This window comes from Mauremys reevesii, linkage group 7, assembly GCF_016161935.1.
Source record: "Mauremys reevesii isolate NIE-2019 linkage group 7, ASM1616193v1, whole genome shotgun sequence".
Classification (NCBI taxonomy): Eukaryota; Metazoa; Chordata; order Testudines; family Geoemydidae; genus Mauremys; species Mauremys reevesii.
In genome coordinates, this window is record NC_052629.1 from 70357635 (window position 1) to 70382405 (window position 24771).

General features: G+C 49.9%; 1 protein-coding gene across 3 annotated transcripts in view; it reads right to left on the minus strand.

Moving 5' to 3' along the window:
* Positions 1-24771, minus strand: part of PAX2 (paired box 2) — a 97854-nt gene that overhangs the window by 11249 nt on the left and 61834 nt on the right. For all 3 annotated transcript variants that reach the window (XM_039482395.1, XM_039482394.1, XM_039482393.1), the window contains exons 6-7: positions 20865-21040; positions 18994-19120 (exon numbers count right to left, since the gene is read on the minus strand). In XM_039482395.1, the coding sequence (XP_039338329.1) occupies positions 18994-19120; positions 20865-21040 (303 nt within the window). The remainder of the gene's footprint in view (positions 1-18993; positions 19121-20864; positions 21041-24771) is intronic.

A 24771-nucleotide genomic window follows, 5' to 3' on the forward strand; every position in this document is an offset into this window, starting at 1 on the left:
GAGCCGCCCCTGACACCAAGTGGCCAGAAGCCTCTTGGGCAAACACTCTGAGACTCTGCCTGGGACCTCTGATTTTCCTTTTCATTGGAAGATTTTCTTTTGGAGACCTTAATGCTTTTGAGTCCAAGCTGCAAAGAGGGCACTGAAAAGGAGCCTCTTCAAGGCTCAGAGTGATTCTTTCCTCCCACTGTATACACCGAAGCCAGTTGGGCAGCTTGGATCTATTTAACCTAATCAACGCGAATCTAAGCTGCATAGAGAGTTCTACCACATTCATCACTGGTGTAGCTGACCTCCTGCACGTGGTGCAGGCAGAGAGAGGCAGCATGGTCCAATGCCTAGAGCTGTCAGAAGACCTGGCTTCCATTCCTAGCTCTGCCACTGTCCATCCTTGGGCAAGTCACTTCACTTCTCTGGGTCTGTTTCCCCTCCCACTATTTATCGGTCTAGGCTGTAAGCTCTAGGCAGAGACTATCTCTTCCCATATGTGCACAATACCTAGCACAATGGGGCCCCTCTAGGTGCTGCTGTCATACAAATAACAAATAGGACCTGGGGTTTTAATTTGATCTCTTCTTTACTTCTGTCACAGGTACAAGTTTTCACTGTTTTTTTTTGCAAGCCCCAGAGTCAGGATGCCTTCCCCTGCAGGGGATGGGCATGGGGATGGGTGTGGGAGGAGAGGGGTACAGGCGGTAGATGACAGGGGTTTATTTTTCACCGCTGAGTAAGTGCAGCTGTAGGCTCCTTGCCTGCTGCCAGAGGCATGTCCTCATTGGGACAGGTTCACCTGAAAGCGGGCCAGCGAGAAGGGCATTTTGCTGTGAGTGCTCATTGCATTTAAATGAATTAAAATCATCTCAGAAGCTGCTGGGAGTTTCAAGCCAAAACCAAAATAAAAACTCCTCTAAATAAATTAAGACAATCCTTTCCCCACAGCTGCTGGGATCTTCCCAGCTCAACCTCTTATGCTGCCGACTGAGCTCTCAGCCCACACCAGCCCTCCAGATTCCTCTGCTGAGCTGTAGCTTGCCATGGAGCTTGTGCTGTTGGCTGCTGCCTTGTTAAATACATTCTCTGTTCTGTTTGGAGACCTGGGTCCCAATTCTCTTTCATCTGTGCCCATGTGAATCAGGACCAGCAATCCCCCAGAAGTCAGAGTAGCACTGGTGCATGTAAATGTAAGGAAAACCAGGCCCACTGTTTCAGCTCAGCTTATGGGAGAAATGAAATCTGTGGACAGGGCCCTGGAACCAGCCTTCCACTTGGCACTCAGGGTAAATGAATCTTACGTCCCCGCAGAGGGTGAGTTCCCTCTAGGATGTGGTGGGTAGAATCAGTGTCACAGCTTTTGGGCTTTGACTAGTGATTGGTGAGCAGACTGGTTAAAAGAAGAAGAAATGCAAGCCTTGGTCTGTCCCTTGAGAGGGTCCCCACCCCTTGCCGTCTCTCCTCACCCTGGATGATGGGAATTGGCGTGTTGGTTCTGCTGCACTCTGTCCAGCCCCGAGAGGTGATGCCTAAGAGTGTATCATTCTATTCTATTTTATAGGTTCTTATCCCACCCTCATCACAGTTGTACCTTGGTGATTTCCAGTCATGCATTAAGCAACGTAACTAACATCTGTCAGGTGTGGGTTGTTCTTTCTTTCATCCTCTCCCTCATGGGAGAATTGTGTGTACAGTGGAGTGTCCAGGCTTTGGACTTGCTAGGCTTTTCCAGGCTGAGCAGCCTGGCACATTACAGCAGGTGTCAAGTGGGGAAAAATGTCACTGAAAAGTGGTGGAGACCTCTAGGCTTGATATCCCTGTACTGAAATGCTGCCGTGGCAGGTGAAGTACATACACGTTGACATTCCTACTCAAATGTGGGCACGCAGGCACATTCACACAAATCACATCAGATCTACGCACACTCAGATCTAGGTACACCCCCTTCAGATTCACATCCAAGTATAGGCACCCCCCCCCCCCTACATTCATACCCAGATGTGGAAAATACAGTGGGAGTTGAACACCTAGTTCCCTAAGGCTCCTTCAACAGTGCCAGCCTGGAAAAAGGTGACAGGTCTCCATTTGGGTCAGTGTGGCGATGCAGACTGTGCCACCATCTTGGCTGTGGTGGAATCAAACCAGATTACACATCAGAGTTTCTCCGTGGGTTTCTCTGCTGACATCACATGGGGGCCCTGCTTTACTTTGCTGGGGTTTCATTTGGTTGTAAATTGGTAGAACCTGTGACACTCTGGGGTCAAGGGGGGGGGGGAGCGGGGTAAAGCTGCCTAGTTCTTTAGATGGGGTTTTGGTTGCCTCTCAAAAAACATCAATGGCCTCCTTGAGGAACCTTTTTTCAGGGTGGTGAACACTCACTGACATCAATGGGACTATTCAAATAAGAAAGAGAACAACAAGGGAAATAAGGGTTCTGCAGTGGAGCCCTGAGCATGCCCTGCACACAAACTTCTTTCAGTGTCAGTGCGCAAACAGGCTCATCACATAAGTTCCCTGTAAGCTGCATGGCCGCCATGCAGGCAGGGAGAGGCACCCCTTCCCCAGCCCAGCCCAGGCCCACCGGAGCTGCCGGGGAGAGAAGCCCCTCGCCTGGCTCAGCCCAGCCAAAACCTGCCAGAGCTGCCAGGGAGAGGAGCCCGTCTGCCAGCCCGGCCCGGCCCAGCCGAGCCCAGTGCCACCAGAGCTGTGGGAGCCCGTCCACCGGCCGGGCCCAGCAAAGGCCCACCAGAGCTGCCTGGGAGAGGAGCCCCTCCCCCAGCCCATGCCCGCCGGAGCTGCCATGGCCGGGGAGAGGCAACTCTAATCCAGCCCCAAGCTGCTGCGGTGAGAGAAGGTTGAGGGGAGTCCTCTCTTACCACCACAGGGTGGCCGGCTTAGGCCTATTCCCCCCACCCCCAAATCCCCCGCCCCCCCCCCCCCGGCCCCCGCCCAGTCCCCCCTGGCCCGGCGCCTTTTTTTTTTTTTTATTTTTTTATTTTTTTTTCTTCGGCGGGCAGCGGGCAGCAGCAGCGGCTCTTCGTTCTCTTCTCGGTCCTCGGTGGCGGGCGCGGCGCGGGTCCTTCTTGGGTCTGGAACTTCTAACCGCAACCTCCTTCAGTGCCGCTTCCCCTGGAGCGAGAGTGAAGACCCACCACGAAGTGCTGCCAAGGACTCAGAACACCACCGAACAATACAAGCCCCACGTGTTTTTTTACATTTTTTTTTTTAAGTCATCCCTGCCAGGGCCCCGTCGAAACTGTTTGAATTGGGCCCCGCACTTCCTAAAGCCGGCCCCACAGACCCAGGGTAGTCTGCCCCCCAAACCCCTCATCCCCAGCCCCACCACAGAGCCTGCACCACCCCAACCCAGCCCCAGCCCTGAGCCCCCTCCTGCACTCCAATCCCCTCATCTCTGGCCCCATCCAAGAGCCTGCACCCCCAGCCAGAGCCCTCACCCCCCCACACCCAAACTCTCTGCCCCAGCCCTGAGCCCCCTCCCACATTCTGAACCCCTTGGCCCCACCCCCACCACACATCACCTCCATATTGGTGAACAGAACAAAATTCATTCCGCACATGGATGTAAAAAATTAGAGGGAACACTGCTCATCACCCACCTGAGCTCACAGGTCAATGACAAAGCCAGATTACTGTCCGATTTCTGACAAGCCTCCATTGCCAGGCCATTCCCGCAACCCAGGGACCTCCTGAGTGATCAAAATGGAGCCCTCAACTCAACTCTGGCTCTCTGAGCTAGAGAACAGAACCTTGAGCTTTCTCCCATCTACAGTTCTCTGGCCTGACGGCAGAGAGATACTGAAGTAATCTGCATCTCCTGAAACATTTCACCGTGCTCTGCTCCAGATGCTGCTTGTCAAATGTGCAACTAGAGGAGCATTGCTGGAAATAGCTCGGGCTAGGATAGACACAGAACATAAAAGCACCAAGAGGCTGCCTTAAAGCTTGGACCAAGAGAGCTCACGATACTGGTTTGCTCTCTGGTCTCCTACTGGGAGGTCCTCAAAAGAGCCAGAAAATGAGGAATAGAGATTTTAACAATGCAAACCTCGATGAAAAGGGAGACGTTAGAGGGAATAACAACAACATAGGAAGTAGAAGGTAGAGGTAGCACTGTTTGCATTGGGCACTTTCCAAACTTAAAGGAGTTATGAGTTCTGAGCTGAAAAGCTTAATGCACGGAAAGGACATGAAACACGTTCCCAGATGGTAGAGCCAGAACTGCCACCTTGGGTCATCCAGTCTGAGTCACCACAGACTTCTGCAGGATGGAGTTCCTATTATTTAATAGACTCCAAGGCCAGAAGGGACCATTGTGATAATCTAATCTGACCTTCTGTATAGCACAGGCCAGAGAACTTCCCCCAAATAATTCCTGTTTGAACGGGAGCAGATCATTCAGAAAAACATCCAATCTTCATTTAAACATTTCCAGTGATGAGGACTCCACCACAACCTTTGGTAAGATGTTCCAATGCCTAACTACCTTCACTGGTACAAATGTACACCTTATTTCTGGTCTGAATTTGTCTAGCTTCAACTTCCACAGCCATTGGATGGTCTTAGATCTTTCTCTGCTAGACTGAAGAACCCATTATCAAATATTCGTTCCCCATGTCAGTACATCTAGACTGGGATCAAGTCACCCCTTAATCTCCTCTTTGTTAAACTAAATAGATTGAGCCCCTTGCATCTATCGCTATAAGGTGGTTTTTCTGAACCTTTCATCATTCTTGTGGCTCTCCTCTGAACCCTCTTCAGTTTGTCAACATACTATTTTAATTGTGGACACCAGAACTGGACACAGGATTCCAGAAGAGATAAAATAACCTACCTGCTCCTGCTCATCTAACCTGTCTGTGAATCTCTGCTGTGTTGGTCCCTCAGTTGCCTCCCACAGGAGTCTGTTCCATTGTTCAACTGCCCTGGCAGGTAAAAAGTTTCCCTAGTATCTAGCTCAGGTTTTTCCTTCTTTGATCTCAGGCTTCTGCTCCTTGTCTTAGCAGCTTTTTACACTATGAAGAAGCCTCTTTCTTCATTTCTATTGTTAGCTCTAAGGCTGGCCCATCTGAAGACTACAGAACTTTATCACCTCCCCTCTCTCCCCACCACACCTCTTATCTTTCAGCCTTTGTACCATTGTTGTATTAGCTGCAGCTTCTTGATCTCTTTCCCTAGCTGGGGGCTAGGACTGCTCACAGCGGTCTGGTGAAGCATGCACCAGAGCAATGCACAGCAGCACTACAGCCTCTTTAGTTCATCCCAGGATTCCCCAGTCCCAGTGGTTCTCAAGCTTTTCCATACTTGAGCTCCACCCCAGCTCCTACTCCCATCTAGTTGTGACCCCTTCTCCCATTTAACTACATACAACCCTGAAACCTCTTTGTGACACCAGCCCCCCACGTAGAGAATCCACACCTAGAGAACCCCACACATAGAGAGCCCACGCCTTAGATACAGCTCTGAGGATAGCACTGGCTTTGGGGCTTGCTCTTTTAGCTCCTGTTCACTTTTCTAACTGACATTTCAGGAGTGTGCAGTTAATCTCCCCCTCAGATGGGACTGAGCCCCTAGCCGGCAGCATTCCCTGTATGCATGAATAATCCCGGTTCCCTGCCATCCGAGGCTGGCTGCTGGACTGCCCAGAAAGGATGCCATGGTGAAAGGTCATGAGGAAGGGCTGGAAGTCAGCCTGCCCACAGCTGGGCAGTGAGGTGCAGGTGAAAGGGGTGAGCAAGGCTCATTGAGGCTCTTGCTTTATCCCGAGGGGAGAGGAGAGGCTTTCTGTGGTAGGGTAAGGGATCAAGAGAGATAGAAAGACAGAGCACAGGGAGAACAAAATGGGTGAATGAAAATGGAGTGATTAAAAAAACAACAGGGAGATTAATTTAAAAAATGACAAAGGTTGGGGGCAGATCCAAGGAGCTGGGGTTGAGATAATAGCAGGGAATATATGAAAGGGCCCAGGTTCTGATCCCAGTGATGCCTCTGCGGGGATGGGACGGAGCAGTGCAACAGGGTGGGGAGGAGAGGGATGCAAGAAGAGGCAAGCAGGATAGAATGGGGTGTGGGCAGAAGTAGTGCAGGGGGCAGGGATAGAAGAAGGATGCTCTGAAGCTTCTGGACTGTCCTTCCTGCTCCTCCGTCCTCTTTGTGGGGTCAAGGTGCATGGTGATGTGGTGCCAAAACCCTTTTCCCTAGGTAAAGTGACTGCTGTGTCATCTCAGATCCAAGCTAGGGTTCCTTGGTGGAGGAGTATGGTACATCTCCATTGAGAGACTTCTGAATGGGAAACCCAGATGTGGCAGAAATGTGCCAGGTCAGATTGGCCATCAGAGTACTCAGTGAAGACCCAAGTAGAACCTAGTTCTCTGGGAGGTAGGCTACCAGACAGAAACCCTGGGCCCCCAACCTAGGTGTTTATGTCAGGGACTCACCCAGCTCAGAGATTTAAAAGGTGGCTATAGACTAGCACCCACGGTCGTTTGTGCCCTCAAGAATGAGGTAAGTGTCAGAAAATATGGAAGAGAAGACTGTATGGTGGGCCCAGGCCCAATTCAAGTTTGACAGGGCAAACCTCTACCCTCATGTTAATGAATGGCATCACTCTGCCCTCATGGCAGGTATTGCCAGGGGCGTACAGGTGAGTCAGCTTGGGTGACCTTGGTTTGCATAGAGTTAAGCATGTGATAGATGGCAAAGTCTTTCAGACTCTCTCATCACTTGGGCGGGCCTTATCAACTTCAGGGGCACGAATCGATGCTAGGTTGTAATGCCTGTCTAGGTGGTGAGAGAGGAGAGAATTTCTATGTCTGAGTGCTGCTTATTCTGAGTGCACCATACAATCTCCAACATGTCTGCCTCCAGCACATCTGTCTCAGATAGGTTTGCTGGCAGTCAAAAAGGCAAATTTGCTATGTATGGTCTCCTCCAGGGATCTGGAACCTTTGTGGCCAGCAAAGAACCCTGAGCATTGGGACCTCTTTGCAACAAATCTGTCTGCAGTGAGGACCACAAGTATATGACACATTTCAGTGCAAAATGACCAATGTGGTGAATCAGTGTCCAGGTACCTGTACCAAGTGCACTGTGGTCTAGCATGATCACTCCCTACCTTTGTAGTCTGGAGATTTGCATGGCCACCCAGCAGCGTAGAAGCTGAGCATCTCCCACATAACTGGGGAGAAGCTGCCCTTCCAAACCGGGGTTCAATAACCAACCCAGGACAGATTAGCTTCAGGCATTTGCAGGTCTCTATATTCCAGCGTAGCACAGCAGGTCTGGCTGGCACCCAGAAGGAGGGAATCGTGGGTGGGCAGGAGTGAGAGGTGGTATGGGCAGAGGTTAATCCTGTTTGCACAGCCCCCAGGCACATGGGGTTTTTCCAGTCCCTCCTCTGCTTTATTTCTCTTTTAAAGCATTGAATTTTCAGCTCTAATCCTTTCTAAACCGCAACATTTTTCAGGCGCTCTGTGTAAGTGAAACCATAATCTCTGGTAAAACAGACTGCTTAAGCTGCTGCAGCATTAGGCCAATCTGATCCAGCCCCTGGATTTCCTCTCTGCCCAGCCACCACAGAGAGGATTTCAGCTTGAAAGGCTTACTAAAGCCCTCGCAATGGGAACAACAGCGCCAGACCTTGCCTTGCAAAGCTGGGCAGGGTTAAGGGACCAGAAGCTATTTGTCCCAGTGTTTTGAGGTGGTTAAAGCCCCTGCCAGACTTGCAGTGGAGATGATCCCAGTCCCCACTTGCACACATCAGGGCTTAGGAAGAAAAATTCCTCACACTTTTCAAAGGCAGCACCTTGTACTCAATGTGGGGGGGGGGGGTATAGGAGTGGAGAGCAACAGCATCGGCTACAGGGATGCAGATATACCAAAGACCTTCCTCTGGTGGGCAAAGAATGAATGATCAGAGGGCCAAAGATGAGCATCTGTCTGTCAGTCTACACTAGGAAACTGCATAGTTGTAACTCACTTGCAACACAACTCCACTGGTGGACAACACATACACACATCTACCATCATGTTATCTAACCCTGCCCTGAGTAAAAGCACCTATGTTTGTCTGCAACATAGCTTTCCCCATTGCTACCACTGGTAGAGCTACCCAGGTAGTGAAGTACAGCTACACAGTGTGCCATGTAGACAAGATCAACCAACTGATCCCATCCTCCTAAGAATCTCTCTCTCTCTCTCTCTCTCTCTCTCTCTCTCTCTCTCACACACACACACACCCCAAGCACCTAGAAGAGACATCCATTTTTTCATTCTAACCCATCCCAAACTTCAGTTACTGATTCAGTCTGGATGGTCGGCCCTTTCCATCGATTTTCTTTAATCCTGTAGTATTTCAGGTAAAGGAAGGCAGACCTCTCCCCACATCTCCCCCCATGCACACACATCCTAGCAATGGCATCAGTCCGACACGCTGGCTTGTCTCTTTCTCATTGGGAGGGGCATCCCTCGGTAAGATTGCATTAGGGAACCCCGGTGGTATCTGTCAATGTCTTATTACTATGGAAATCAACCAGCAATTGAATAAAAAATGGAACAGCTTGTGACCCCTCCCAAGAAGTGGAGAGCCTCATCCTAGCCTATTCTAGGCTCCCTACACAGTGTAAAGGGTGCTCGGTGTCCTGATGCTGCCCAGAGTCATGTTGGGGAAAGTTTTGGGGGGCCAGAGGTATGGGGGGTGTAGCTACTACGACACTCATCTGTGACAAAGCAGCAGAGGACTAAATATCTTCCCCACTTTCAGCTCCCCTCTCCCCACTGCACTGGCTGAGTTATGGCTGTTTTCCTTCCCTCCTAACACTCTCCTCTGTTATCCTGGCAGGCAGGTGAAATTGGTGCTCTCTGGCCTAAATTCCCCCATGATTTTGGTCAGACAGAGCAAGAGGAAGATTCAGAGCTTTGGGTTCCTTCGGAGACTCCTCTTGGCATTTATTGCCCTCTCTGCGGCTTACGGGGCAGCGGGGGAAGCGGGTTGGTTTGCTGGAGGGATAAGCTGCTTGTTTTTCAGAGCTAGTTTCCTGGAGGACAAACTAGCTGCATTCAGGGTTTCTTTTCTTTACACAAAACAAGGAAGGGAATTCCCAGATGGCATGTCCCCACTCAAGGGGTCACTAGGCACAACCTCTTAATGCACTGCTGTGCACTGTCTTGCCAATATTTATGAGTCCCTCAGCATTTCCCTGGTCTATCTAAGGTCCTTATCTGGCCCCTATTCCTATTGTATCTGAGCACTTCCTGATCTTTTGTATGTTTATCCTCACACTGTCTCTGTGAGGTAGGGAGTACTATTATCCCCATTGTACAGATGGAGAACTGAGGCACGGAGAAGCTAAGTAACTCACCCAAGGTCACACAGGAAGTCTGTAGCAGTGCAGGATCTTGAACCCAGCTCTCCCAAGTCCTATGCTAATGCCCTAACCATCGAACCAGCCTTCTTCCCCATGGCAGCTCCCCCTCACTTAGAACAGATTGTCCCGTGCAAACTGGTAGGGCCAGATCCTGAGTTGCTGTAAATTGGTGACATTCCACCAAAGTCAATGGAGCCGTAAGTCAATTCCACCAAAGTCAATTTCCATCAAGTCAGGATCTGGCTCCAGAGGTCTTACGAGTCCTGCAGGTGTGACATACTGTATCTTGCGCTGTGGCTGTTTCCACTCCTTCTTTGACCTTCCTTTTGCAAGAACGTTACGAAAATCATGCTCAGGCTAAAAATCATCCTGTATTTAAAACTCTCTCCCTCTTTCCCTGTGTTGCTAACATTCCCTTCGTTATAACAGTGGAAAGAATGCAAAGGCCCTAATCTGCTTTTCAGGGCAACTGCTCTTGCTTTCTGTTTGCACTGCACTCTGGGTGGACAGCGGACCATGTGGAGCTAGTTTCTGTTTCTGCTCCGATTCATCCATCATTTTCCAAGCCCTAGCCCAATGCTGTCCTTTGAGTTCTCAGCACTGCAGGGAATTGCTGAAATACATATGCAAAGGAACAACCCCAGACCTGGTTTTTTCTTGAAAGTCAAAGCTGGTTTGATTTTATTGATGTTTATATCAGGTTTTGTAATGCCCTTGCACCTTCCTTTTTAAAACTGTATTTTACAAAATCTACATTTTTGGTGTTGACAGTAGCTCTATAAACAAACAGACGTGTTATCTCCACCTCCTCCCCTCCTGGGAAAATCGAGGTTCTGTAGTCCTCAAATACAGTACAGCATGAAGCTTCCAGTATATTGGATGCATGCATTCTGACAGAACATGCTTAACTTTAATCAGCTGTGTAGCCCCATTGAAATCAAGTCTACATGGCTCTAGGAACATTTATCTGCAGATACAACTGTTAAAACCTGGACAAAGAATGTGGTGCCTGGTAAATTTGGCATATGCATTAATTCAGTGCAGCCCCATTTGCTGACTCCTAGTTCATTGGGATGTTGCATTCACACGAGAATTCACATGCTTAAAGTGAAGCATGTGTTTAAGTGCTTCGCTGCACTGGGGCTTAAATGTGGCCAACTAAATGAAGGTGCCTTCAAAGTATGCTCAGAAATACTGTCAGAGCAGGAGACAGGTCAGTTTCCAGTATACTCCAGGGCCATCCTAGGCATGTGCAGTCTTTCCTCTGTAGAGATATTCTTCTATTGATATTGAGGCACAATGAATTTTCCTGGAAAATCCCTCCCCAATTCTACACTGGTGAGAGAAGGCCAGAGCCTTCCACACACTATCCAGCTCTCAGAAGGCATGCATTTAATGATGGCTGTTGACTGACTCTGATGTAAAATAGATTGGTGGGTCCATGTCACAGAAATTGCCATTACAAGAGGCACTCATTGGCAGCCTCTTAAATCCTAGGACTGAGGGGCATGGGGACTACATAATCTTCTTCCCTAGAGGTGGCTCCTTGTGGTCAGGGTTGAGGCACAATTGCAAGGTTGTACCTGCATTGAGACCAAACAGATCTAGGAATGTCAATTCACTATTATCTCTAGCACCAAACTAACTTAAACAATAATTTAAAGGCATCATCATTTCTTGCAGGTCCAGCCACATCCAGCTTATCACACCCATCTGCCTTTCATGCCCATTCAAGCCTGAGATTCACTAAGTCCTTCCTTTTCAAAATCCTTGTCTATTCCCTCCTCTGTGCCTTCACAATTATCCTCAATGAACCTTCCCCTGAAAGCTTGGAACCAGCTCCTCTGATTCCTGTCCTCTCCCTGCTATTGCTAAGCTGTCTGGCCAACCATCACCGTGGGCCATTTGGTCCTGGAAGTCATTGAGCGGAGTGATGCCTTTTGCTTTCCCACCTCTTCTGATGAGATAAGGAGATAACATCTCTCCTGGTGCTGGAAAGTCATTCCTTGTCTGCAGACGTGCCATGAGATCTATTGCTATTGTCTGATCCCAAATAGAGAAGGAGCTTACGCTACATCTTTGCTCTCCAAAGTCTAAACAGATATCTTGGAAGGATACAGTTGTGGATCTTCACCCTCAATGCAGTTTTCCTTTTCCGCCTTAATCTGCACTGGCTCTGTGCCCTTGACCTAATTTGACATATTTCCATGCTGCAGTCTGTCCTTCTCACAGAATCTCCAGTATCTCCATTCTGCTGGAGGAGCAGAATCATTCCCAGTAACAAGTGATCTTCTCAGGGCTTGCGGCAGCACCATGTGTATTTGTCATATACCTCTTGGTGACAGCCATTCAGTAGAGGCACTGGGTATGCAGGAGTGAGCATTTGGTGTAAGAAGTTCCAGCCAAGCAAGTGACCTGTAAAAGCTTGGAGGTCTGTCTTTCTCTAGCCTTTGCTATCTATGAAGCAAATTCCTAACTCCCAGCAGTTAACTGCAGAGGAACTATTAGGTCAGCTCACTCAATCCCTGAGCAGAGTTGTTCTCTAGAGTCAGCAGTTACAGTAGATTGGAGCAAGAGGGGAATTCTCATCAGCCCAAGCAAGGAGCAGGGGAGGTTGCTTCTATCTCAAGCCAAGGAGAGGAGGGAGAGTGTTCTGCCTCATTTTAATCTGTGCCTATAGTATTGTCTCAAGTTCTTTGCGCAGTCCACCAAAGTACTGGGGCTCTCACTGTGCCATTGGAGAGGCTATTTCTAACTGGAGCTCACTGTTGAACTGTTTAACTGCAACTTGCTTGAGTGGCAAAGACAGCAGCTGAAGGTGTGTGCTGTAGTCAATAGACCCTTAGAGGAGGTCATCATTGCAACAGGTGGTGAATTCTATTTTCTTAAATGTGGATCATCACAAGCACATTAATGTGCCTCCAGGAACTAGTTCAAATACATGTGGTTTTGCTCCAGAAAGAGATAGGATCCTGGTTCTCTATTACACTCATTCTATCCTTTCTCCATGAGGAAATCCTCTTTACCTTTCCTCTGATGCACAAGGTCTTGAGGAAGGTGAGACTTTAGGGCACTTGCACATTTCTGGGTTAGTTCTCAGGCCTTGACGCTCTGGATGCTATTTGTTCTTCTAAGAACAGGCCTTCTTTCTCAGGGAGAGGGAAGGGTTTTCCATGAGAGCCAGCCCCCCTGCACTTGGTGGCTTTGCTGGTGAGAACCATGATGTGAAGATTATCCTGCTCCTGTCCATACCCGCTAACCAGATCACTGCAGTATCAATCCTCTGCGTCGGAAGACAAATGGAGGTCCTTTTCCATTTCAGTTGATCACAAAGTGTTTTAAAGTACCTATTTGCCCCTTTGCTTGGACCATAGATTGGTCTGGACTGCAGGTGGCTGCAGTCAAGGTTCATTTAGCTGATACTGCACCTTTCTAGGAGCGAACTGAGGGGGGAAAAAATTTCCCTTGCCTACAGACAAATATTTCTCAAAGGGCCATCTCCAGATACAGCATCCTGCAAAATAGAAGGTTCTCAAATAAGCTTGCAAGCCAATTGTGAGTGTTCACTGGGTTTTATTTTCCTCAAGATTGGCCTTCTCACACCTTCTGATGGCTATCCTGTTGGCTAACCCTCCTTGACTGAATTGAAGGACCTCCATCCTGATACCAAGCTATTACTGAAAGCCACTTCGGAATTCCATCTCAATATTCTCTTCTGTTCTCAGGTGCATATTCCCAAAGGGGAGACTTTCCTCCATATGGTGGATGTTAAGGAGGGCTGTTGTTTTGGTAGGACTAAGGCCTTTTTTAAGCCTCCTTATTTCGTTGAAAAAGTTCTACACCCCATTACCAGCACTCCTGGAAACATGCTGCTTTCCTCTGTTCCCTTCTGTGTGATAGCTACTTGTTAGTTTTCAAGAATGGGGATCTGTGAAGCCACTGATGAGAGACGAGAACAAGCTGCTGAACTTTTTTGGGTTTACATTCCCCCTCCAGGTGCACGCTCATCTCTTCTCTATGCCTACTGGCTTTTAGAGCTGTTGCTTCTGGGTTGGTAGTTACAAACAAGGGAGACAGGCTGTCCTTGCACCCAGGATCTCAACACTTCCATGCACATGCATTGAGACCCAAAACCTGGGTTAGGCTCAGACTATGCTTTCAATCCCATGGATAAGGCACAACCCCATGGAGGACAATATTCTTATTGGTTGTCACCAGCGGGTAAAGAACTTTCTGTACCATTTCACTGTGGCTGCTCCTGAGTTATTTCTTCTCAGACATTTGGGGTGCTGCACTCCTATCGAGGGAACTGCAAGCCCTGAGCACCTCTGAAAATCAGCTCACACTGTATATATTGTCGCATTAGTGTTGCTCTTTGCTTTCCCAGTACTACATACCCTCCCTGCTCACATGTCTATGGGGACTATCAAAACACTTAGGAGCATTCAGGGCCAAAATAACCAAGGGACGTGGTGGATTCTCCATCACTTGAAGTCTTTAAATCAAGATGGGAACCCTTGCTAAAATAAATGCTCTAGCTCAGCCACAAGATATGGACTGGATGCAGGGATCCCTGGGAGACCTTCTCTGGCCTGTATTATGCAAGAGGTCAGACTAAATGATCGGAAATGTCCCTTCTGGCCTTGAAATCTAAAAAAATTGGCACATGTGGGTGGCCCAACATTAGTCTCCTCACTTCCTAGTTAGGTAAGGGGCCCAATTTTCAGAGGTGCTGAGCACCTGCAGCTCCTACTGATTTCAGTGTAAAATACTTCTAAAAATCAGGCCTCGCTCTTTCTTAGGTTCTCAGATATGGCTGCAGCTGCCTAACTTGAGGCCCCCAGGCTTGGCCTTGGTTTCTGAGAAAGCTGTTTGGTTCCCAAGGATATGGGATTTGCCCCAAGTTTCATCTCCTGAGCACTCAGCTTGCTGGCATGAAGGAGCCTGCCCCATCCCCCGACGCATGCAGAAGATGAGCCGAAGGAAATGGGGCTTCTAGCAGTTCTGAGGCCATCCTCTGGCACCTGGGGGACAGCAGCAGCACACTACACAACTGCACTTCTCTAGCCCACTGGCATCAACTTGGGAAGGAAACAACCAGCTGATGTTCCAGAGGAAGCGTAAGGGTGGCCTGCCCACCCCACTATGAATGAATGGCGTGAGGTGGTCTCTCTTCAGGAGGTGATGGGGCAAACAGATCATCAAAGGTGTTCCAGGATTCACTGTTTGGAGGCTGATCCTCAGTGTTGGCCGTGCTAAGCAAGGTTCTGCCTTTTGTAACCGCACCACTGCAGCTGCTCTTGGAATATGCACTGTGATATGCTGTTAGCGCTCTTGGCAGATTCTTCCCTTTGTGGTAGGGAGGTCCCTGCCTTCTTTGCTTCCAGTAACATCATGCAGTGTCGGTGAGCAGTGGCCCTGACTTTCAGCACCACACACTTCCCTTTGCTCTCAGTATTTCCCTAGAGCACCCTGTGGATCAAGGAGCCCATCGGTGAACTTGCCCTTGTGTGGGACACCAGAGGAACACAAGCCATGCTCTGCAATCCCTCTGGGGTTATGGGCTGCAATATTTAACTTACACACCTCCCAATCAGATTTCACAGACAGAAAAGACACCATCAACCGCTGCCAAAGGAAAGCCAACCACCATGTTATTCTTTCTGGAGACTTCAGAGAGAGCCCTTCCTTCTGGCTCGAGCTGGCTGGAGCCCCTGGAGAGCCTCTCCCCCGATCCAGCCCCCTCCTAAACTGGCCAGAGCTTGGACAATAGGCAGCACTCTACAGTCTCAGATTAGAGTATCAGAGGGGTAGCCGTGTTAGTCTGGTTCTGTAGAAGCAGCAAAGAATCCTGTGGCACCTTATAGACTAACAGATGTTTTGCAGCATGAGCTTTCGTGGGTGAATACCCACTTCTTCGGATGCAAGTCTCAGATTGTAGCATGTCCAGTGTTCAGAGGCGTCGCCCTTTCCACAAGCTGAGATGGCGCACTGCTGGGAGTCACAGAGACCCCCAACTGTACAGAACAAAAGGTATGGGTGACCCCGAAGCCCCTTTATCTCACCTCCCAGCCTCATAAGACTTGGCCCTCATCCTAGCGCTCAGTCGTGATGGTCATCCCCATGCAACTGGGAAACTGAGACACTGGAAGGTCACATGACTTGCCCAATGTTACACACCAAGAGTGAAATTCTGGCTCCACTGAAGTCAATGGCAAAACCCCATAGGGGCCAGAATTTCAGTCCAAGTGAGAAACAGGCAGGAACAGAACCCAGTTCTCCTAAGTCCCAGTCCAGGGCTGCATCCACTATGCCACACTGCCTCCTCCAAGCACCCTGAGCAGCCAAAGCCCTGAACTTCAGGCAGGCACATTCAGTGTCCCTTTGCTGGAGGGGGGAACCTGCTTTACCACAGAGTACCCCTCATGGTCCTGCCCCCACATAGCTCCTGGCCAATGGATGATCAGGAAGTGATTCACCGTTCCTCACCTTGACAGCCCCTCCAAAAAACTCTGCCTGTCCCCATAACAAACACATTGTGAACCATTCATCTTTAATGGCTTATGCAAATCAGGGAGGACATCAAATCAATGAAGATCAATAACTGCAGCCGTTTAATTGCCAGCAAAAACATTTTAAGAATGAGCATTATCTGCAGCCCTTTCTCGGGTAATAGCGCCATTAATCCAAACGTTGGATCCCGGCCTAAGTGCAGAGGAATAATCCTCCACCCCTTGTTCTTCACCCCTCCCCACGCCTCTTGGGTTGGGTTTTATCCTCTTTTCATTTCCAGTTTCTGAGTTTCCCCGTCATTACCGCTGGCAAACAGCTCCCAATGTTAATGGTTCTGCTTTTGTTACTCTGTGCCTGATTGAAATGTCGCATACAGATTGAGATGTTAGTGCTAAGTTGCCACCTGGGAATGTCAAGCTGGGCCTGAAATGAACTTTTTCTCACTCTCAGATCCAGATGGATCAGGCGGGGATGTTCCCAAGCTGAGCTGGGAGTGTTCCATGGTGCAGGGTGGGTGGATGGATGGGGGAGGCACCGAGCTCAGTTTCTGCAGTAGTTCAGGGCCTCCTTTGCAGCCCACTCTCCTCCAACCCATTCCTGAGAGTCAGATCCAAAACGTGTGCAGAGTCTCAGGCCTACTGGGATTCTGCTCGAGTCCCACATTGAATGATGTTCTCTGGCTTGTGCTGTGCAGGAGGTCAGACTAGATCATCTGATGGTCCCTTCTGACCTTAACAGCCATGAATCTTTGCTCCCCTCCCTCATCACAGGCCAGTAGAAGGAAGACGAGGGGATGTGCTGTGTCTGATCCTGCCCCCGAGTCAGAGAGATGCCTCTTGTGAGAGAGATAAGGGGGCCCTATTCCTCTGGCACTGCCCCATAGGTAAGCAAGGTCAGGTCCCCCAGATCCTGTGCTATTTGTCAGGAAAGCACCCTCTGTTAGAGGTGTGTCCGGCCCCCACAGCTGGGCTGTGCCCGGAGGTGCATCTCCAGCCATATATATCTGAGTAGGAAGGAGGAGAGGCACAATTGTTTCACAAATTCCAGCTGTCTAAGTACCTCTGTAGTGCTGGGCTGGGTCAGCCTCGTACATACCTCAGGTCAGGCTCTGATATCAGCCAAACCAAAACCTATCCCCCAGGAAGTCTCAGGACTCACATCGCTTGGCTCCCTCAAACCGAGCCCCTGACCTTGCCCCAGTGCCCAGTAATCTTTTGCGGGCCTCTGGCCAAATAGCCCATGTATCTGTGGGTGACTCACCTATGCTCCTGGATCCCACCTGGCAGTCAGAGGTCTCCAATCCTAACATGGCATCGTGCAAAACCCCTGTGGTCAGTGACTACTCTGGGGGAAGCTGAGTGATGCTGGAGCCAGCCACGCCAGCTGCCTAGGAGCTGTACCCAACTCAGCCACACTGACCCTGTGGGCTACTAGGCAAGGCTGCTGCAAGGAAATGTGGGAGTCTCCTTCAGAAGATGAGTGAGGGCACATGGTCCCCCCGGAACTGTCCCCTCACTGGCCACAGAGCAGTTTTCATTTCAGGGGACTACTCCCCAAACAGATCACCTAGGCAAATGCAACCTTGGAGATTTTGGGTACTAGAGCCATCCACCTACTGGCTCAGCTACCTCTCAAGGCTGGAGAGCAGTGCCCTGGCCCTCACAGACAGGCTATGTCCCATGTCTCACTCGTGCATCTCCTCTGAAGGATCAGCAAGAGTGTCTGGGCCCAGCCTGAGATCCCAGCCAGCTGCTTCCCTAGTGAGGAATGTGGCTCAGCTCCACCTTGCTTCCTTCATCATTACCACCAGTCCTTAGTGCCATTATGCTTAAGGTCATTGCATCTCCCTGTACCTCCCCTATTCCTCACTCAGTCATGGGATACCTCCACATCTTCCACCATTCTCAGTCTTCCTGTCTCCTGGGGAGCTGCCCCTTTCTCTTGGAGCCTCAAATGCTTCACCTACCGGAGTTAGGACCTGTGTCCCTGGCTTGTGCTATTCATAGATACCTGGGCCATTGGGATTCTCCTGTATAGCACAGACCAAAGAACTGTCCCCAAAATAATACCTAGAGCAGATCTGTTAGAAAAACATCCCATTGTGACTTAAAAATGGCCAGTGATGGGAAATCCAACATGCCTCTTGGTATATCATTCCTATGATTAGTTACCCTCACTAATAAACATTTACGCCTTATAGCTAGCCTGAGTTTGTCTAGCTTTATCTTCCAGCCATTGGATGGTGTTAGATCTCTCTCTGCTAGACTGAAGAGCCCTTTACTGAGTAGTTGTTCCCCACGTAGATACTTACAGACTAATCAAGCCACCCCTTAGCCGTTCCTCATCTTACATTGCTACGGATCAAGACAGTCTAACTCCGGCACAAGGGTGCCTCCCCCAGCACTAGCACCTTCTGAGCCATCCATGGCATGTGGATGCAACAACGAAAGAGCCTGCTGGCTCAGAATTGTCCGTTGCTCCTTTGTGCTCTGTTCCCCCAGCTGTCTCACATTTGGTTTCATTTCCTCCCTCTGGCTTCCCACAAACACCTGATTTTAATGTGCCTACTATGAGGGAGAGGGGAAGCTGGGAGCTGAGCTATTTTGACAGATGCTGTAGGAGGCACATGTGCTGAGGGGAGGGGGAGCTTAGCCAGGATAGTTTAGCAGCCCTAGCTTGCAAAGGAGAGTCCTGGCTTGCAAGTATCCCTTCCAAACATGAAGGCCAAATACAAACCTAAACAGCTAGCTCTCCCCGAGAAGTCCAGGTGTGAGCAATGAGTCTGTTGTTCCAAACATGAAGGACAAATCTAGGACACAGCAACACAGGTTCTCTTCTCTGTCTGCCTATCCTATCCCAATGAACAGCTGGGCAGACCTGTCCCTGAGTCACACCTGGGCACACCTGTATGTACCCCAGGATGCCAGTGCTGTGAATTTTAACCTTGTCTTTACCTCTTATATTCCTCAGGCTCCCTTGCTCTCTCTTTCTATTCCAGTGTTAGCCACAGAGCTGCATCTTGCATCAGGAGAAAAAGCAGAAGCTAATGGTGATGACTAGGGAATAAACGAAAGGCTTAGGAGTGCCATTTGGGCAGGCAGCTTACCGGTCACCACAGGGTACGTCTGGGGTCCTGACACGTTGGTCCCCAGGTCTGGGTTAGCAGAGGCAGATAGACTTGACTTGACTTCATCAAGACCAGGGGTCAGAGCTGGGAGGGAGTACTCATTACCCTGGGGAAGAGAGGAGAGAGACAGCTCGCTATTGATGTGCCGAGAGGAAGGGAACGGCATACAGATGGAGGGAGGAAGAGGAGCGATGCCAAACCCTGCACAGATGGGAGGAGGAGGAGGAAACGGAGCAGATGAAGGAAAAAGGTGACAGGGGGCAGGGAGCTGTGGACGAGACCCTCACTTCTGCTGTAAGCAGTGGCTCCTTCCCCATCTGGGCAACAGCAACAGAGAGGGACCAACAATGGGAGTTACTCTGCTGTGGCCGAGCACAGAATTTGGCCCATTCCCTCTGGTGTGACCAAGCTTCCAGGCCTGTGGGTGAGGAGGAAAGTTTGTGGGTAGAAGCTCAAGGGGGATCAAGAAGGGATGTGGCAGCCTCTCTGGCAAAGGAGAGTTGAGGGCGTGGCTAACACATATGTCCCCATGATTGGGGCAGGAGGTTGCAGTGGAAATGACAGGGATGCTGGGGCATTTCTGCTGCAGACAGGGCCTGTGTAGGCCGGTGGCCATTGTATCTGAGCTCAGTTTGCTCGGAGATTCCCCCCACCTCTTTCCTGGCTCTTGAGAAACAAAGATGCCTCATCCCCCACCACTGTCACTTTGTGCATCAGGGTATGAAATTGGGGAGGGGGAGAGCCACATGGCTAACAGAAGGGTGGGAGGGGGAGAGCCACTGAATCTGAAAGGGAGTCCTGTCCGAAAGGCTCTGGTAATTGCCTTTTTATTGTGGCAGCTTCCAGACCAGACGCGGAGCCACAGAAACCAGAGGGACTACAAAAACACAGGAAAAGTTGCTCTGATTAATATTACATTAAATTAAAACTGATTTTCTGCTCTTTCTGCTCTGTTTTTTCAATCCGCTTCCCCAACCCACCTACCCCCCCATACGTTGCCTGCAAGTTGCCCCCTCCCTGCCCCCTTCTGTCCCCGTCCAGCCACGATTGCCTAGTCATTTCCAATTCCTTCTTGTATTGATCTTCCTGTAGAAATCAGTTTTGTAATTAGCTGCAAATTAGGCCTTCTAGTGGGGGTGAGCCTGCCCCCTGATTTATCACCAGAGTAATTCGCTGTGATCGGAGAGAAATTAAAATGAACTCAATTAGGCTTTGGATTTGCTTTATGGGCCCTGCTCAGAGTTTCAGGGGGAAAAATGACTGTGTCGGTGTTTAATAGTCTAATGAAAGTAAATAAAGGTTATTCATTGTAATAAAGCCAGGGACTCGGGGATGAAGGGAGTCTACAGCCAGCTTCTCCTTCCCTTCCTTTGTTGGTTTATGGCTTGGGGCGGTTTAAAAAGACTTTTGATTTTCATTTTATTAAGACAAACAGCTTTCGGGATAAAAGGCGGAGTGTGGGGCAGGCGCTGCTGAAGCACAGAGAGGAGCTGGGCCGTGAGAGAGAAGCCCATGGGATTTGTAACAAGTTCGTAGCTCCCTGGTTACTGATAGAATCTGAAGTTGCACGTTTCCTTACAACGACGTGTGCATGTAGATATTCAGAGGGGTTCATGTGCGTGCCCATCCGGAGAGGGCTGTACATGTGTGTCCATGCAGAGAGGGATGCGTGTGTCCATGAAGCGGTACGGGGGTATGTGTATATATACATAAGTGCCAAGACAGGCGTGCCTGCAGCTGGTGTGGGTGTCGAGGGTGCATGGGAGAGTGAAGGAGCTCACTCCCTGCCATGTGCCCCACGTGCCTGATTAGCACCCATTTGTGCCCATGTTGCCGGGCAAGGCCCCCACCTGCTCAGATTTGATGTGCTCTGATGTTTGAAAGACATCAGGGTAAGAAGGACGTTCAAAGACTCGATCTAAAGCTTCCAGCTGTTGCTGGGTGAAAGTGTCGGCACGAAGGTGCTTCCGCAAACTGTCCACGCTGCTCTGGGAGTCTCCATTGGGAACCGAGCCCTCAGACACATCTGTGGGACACAGACAGAGAGAACAGGGAGTTAGCCCCACCCAGTCCCTGAGGAGAGGTGTTTGCTGGCTCAGATCAGCAAGTGATGCAGTGCAAGCCCCAAAGGGGCCAGGAAAGGAGCACCCCCTACTCCAAGGGAGCTGTGCCCGTGGGGAGGGGAGGCTGAGAGGTCTTGAGGGTGAGCCCCTGTGCCCTGCCCTCACCCCTGGCTTCCATGGGGAACATTACAGTGCTCCCACCCAGCACACTTGAGGCCATGGAGAATGGCACTTGGCTCGGAGATGAGTTTCAGTTCCACTGATTTCCAGTGTTAAAAATCGCCAAATCTCCATTGCGGAGCGTAAAATGGGAGCAAAGCGCAGAGATTAGCATTGCTAGGGGACCACCAGAGATGCAGCTCATTCCAAAGCGATGGGCCTGAGGGATGGGGACATGTAGCCAAATCACAGCACACCAAAAACACCTGAAATAAGGGAGTGCTGTGGTGTGGCATCAAATCGGTGGCAGATTTGTGTGTGTTATAACAGCCTGTTCCATCCAAAATGAGTCTGTCTGCGTTCTAACCCCCATTCCCGCCTGATGCGAGTCCATCCACGTTCTAACCCCCCTTCCTGCCCAAGGGGAGTCTGGCCGCGTTCTAAGCCCTGTCTCGCCCGAGGTCAGGATCTCCCTCTTTCACCTCCCCTTCCCCCCATTAGCATTCAGCTGTGTTTGTTAACCAGTCCCTGGCAGCCTCTCTGTTACACCCCCATTCCAGGGACTGTGCCACCTCCCCAGATGTCAGGCTGTCTCTGAGTCGCCCAAACTGTGAGGCTCCCAAGCGACACTCATTCCTTAGGCCGTGGTGCAGGGTGCAAGTACCCACTTTGCCCTCCACCTGCTGCGTGTCATGGTGGTCTGCCTGTGGCAGAGACAGTGCCCCCATGGGCACCTCACCCCCCAGAGCTCTGCTGTCACTCGTCTCACCCTCCTGCCCTGGAGCAATTGCCTCCCCGGCATAGTTCCTACCCCAACCTGAGACCAGACTGCAGTGGCCCAGAGGAATAGCCCAGCCTGCTCCCTCCTGGCTGTAAGATGTATCCCTTTATAGGTGATTATACGATATGATATAATCAATAGTACATTATATACAGTAACCTAGTACAGTGCCACTTGCACGACCATAGAAAATATTACATATTGATTTGTCCCAGCTGGCAGCCTTCCCCTTCTCACTCTCCCTCCTCGGCCTGGGAGGGGGGCAGCATTTCCTGGCACTAAGCCCTTTCCCCCTCTCTCTGGTCTTATTCCATGGGGCGAAGTCCTGAAGTCTTTATCCAGGCAAAGCAAGGATTTCAGTGTGCAGGGCTTGACTGTTGAAGAGCTAGGTGCAGCAAGCTTTGGGAGAACTGGCTGTTATTTCAGGGGGTGATGTTCAAAAGTACCTCAGGCATTAAGGAGCACAAGTCTCAGTGGCTTTCAGTGGCTTGAAAATCATCTCTCGAGGTGCCGAAACGGCAGTTAGGCTCTTTTGAAAATGCAGGCTGCCAGCTCAGAGCCCAAGGAAAGCCAGTGCGGTGCTCTTTGAAAAATCTGGGTCCACGCTGAGAAAGAGGAGCATGTGTGTGTTGATGTATGTGTGTGCCTCAGCCTGTCTCTCTGGAGAGAAGGGTGTGTATCTCTTTGGGTGTGTCTGAGTCAGTGGGCATGTCTGTGCGAGTGTGTGCACAGTACCTCATATGTCACTGTGTGTGTCTCTCCATCTACTTGTGGGTGCTGCGTGTACTGGTACGAATGTGTGATTCTAGGCCTATGAGGGCTTGCATCTCTACGTGTACCTGTTATTTCAGTTATTTGTGTGTTTGCATGCCAGTGTGTCTGAATATCCATGGCGTAGCTAGGTGGCAAAGCTCCCACTAACTTCTGTGGGGCCAGAAGTCAGTTCACCCTGTGTCTCTGCTTGGCTGTTCATGTGCATTTGCGAGCACGTGCATTTGCAATTTATGTGTGTACATTTGTGTGTCTGTTATAGCTCTGCGCTTGTGTATCTCCAACATCTCTGTGTGTATGTGCACAGGCACTGGCCAGGCTTGTATGTGTAGGAGCTTTCTTAAGTTGCTGCAGGAGTCTCTTTTCCTTCATTTATTCAGGGGCCCTTCAGATCTTGACAAATCTGTCACTCTAAATTTGCGAGAGATTATGGTGCTCTCTCCCCAGCACGGAGAGAGGTGATATATGATATCTGCTGCCTCTATTGATTGCCTGATCTGGTGGCAGAGGGCTGGCGAAATGAACTTGAAATGAACATCATGCCTCAACTCATTGTGCGTATAATACACTACTTAATCCCACATTTTTCAGCCGCTATGGAATTCAATTGATCAATCATGTCCCACTGATAGTACTGTTTTTAGGGGTTATTCTGCTCACTGACCTTTTTATTTATTTATTTATTATTTTTGTTGGTAAACGCAAGACCTGGTGATAAGACAGGGCCTGCACAGTCCCCAAGAGACGGGGCAAAGGATGAGAATGGGAGAAAGGAGGGAGGGAGGGAAGAGCCAAAGCAAGAGAGAGGAGGAGGGACTAGATGGGAAAAGGGATTTATGCCAGGGACATAAGGAAAGTTATAAAGAGAAAGAGACACAGGGAATGAACTAGCTCAAAGAGGAGTTATGGGCTTGGTGCAACAATCGCTGGATGAGGATCTCTGGCCTGGGCTAAACAGGAGGTCAGAGTAGCCAATCAGAATGGCCCCCCGCTAGCCTTTAAATGTATGAGAGATGAGGAACACAGTGCAGGAGGGAGGAGCGAAGGCTGGTCTGGCCTAGGGTCATCTCCTAAACTCTCCCTAGGGGTAAGAAGGATGGTTTTGTAGCCTAGGGCTTGGGAGAACCAGGTTTATTTCCCTGCTCTGTGTGACCTGGGGTAAGTTATCAAGCCTCGCTTTGTCTCAGTTCCCATCTGTAAAATGGGGATCATACCAGCTCCCTGCTTCACAGGATAAATACATTAAAAAACCTGCCATGTGCTTTGAGATCTGCCACTGCCAGGAGGTAAGTGTTGTTATTATACCCACAAGGAAGCAGAGCCCCTACAGTGCAGTGCTTTGAGTTCCCTACAATGCCCCGAGAGGTGGTTTATGAACAGGGAAGGTCAAAGATTTGGTGGTTTCCAGATGGAGTGTCGCCAGCTCACAGAGTTCCACCATTATGAGTTTGGCGCCAAAAGATCATGAGACGGTCTCAAAAATCATGTGACCATAAAGGGAGTCCTATAATTCTTTGTGTTTGCCTGCTGCCGTCGGACCCTGTTGGGTTTCCTTTTCAACTGCAACCACAAGGGCTAGAAACTTACTTCTGTTTTTAGAAAAAAAGAGCTGAGATTCTCACCTAATCACATGACTCCAGGAGCTGAGGCCTTAGGGAAAACACCACATGTCATGATAATTGTTATAAAATCCCCAGGGTTGACAGCACCATGGGTGGGAGAGAAACACAGGAGAGGGACACTATAGAGAAGGGATGGGGGGATGACAGGGGACACTGGGTCAGAGTGAAGGGAAGATTCAGGGGAAAGAGTACAGGGTGGGAAAGGGGAGGACATACTGTGGAGAATGAGTATCGTGATGGGCAAGGGGGGACTGTAGAGAGTGAGACATAAGGGGGGGGGTTCAAGGGGGTAGCTCAGGAAGAGAGGATGCTGGAGAAAGAGCCTGGGGCTGTTTAGAAGGAGGAAGGGCAAGCAGAAGAG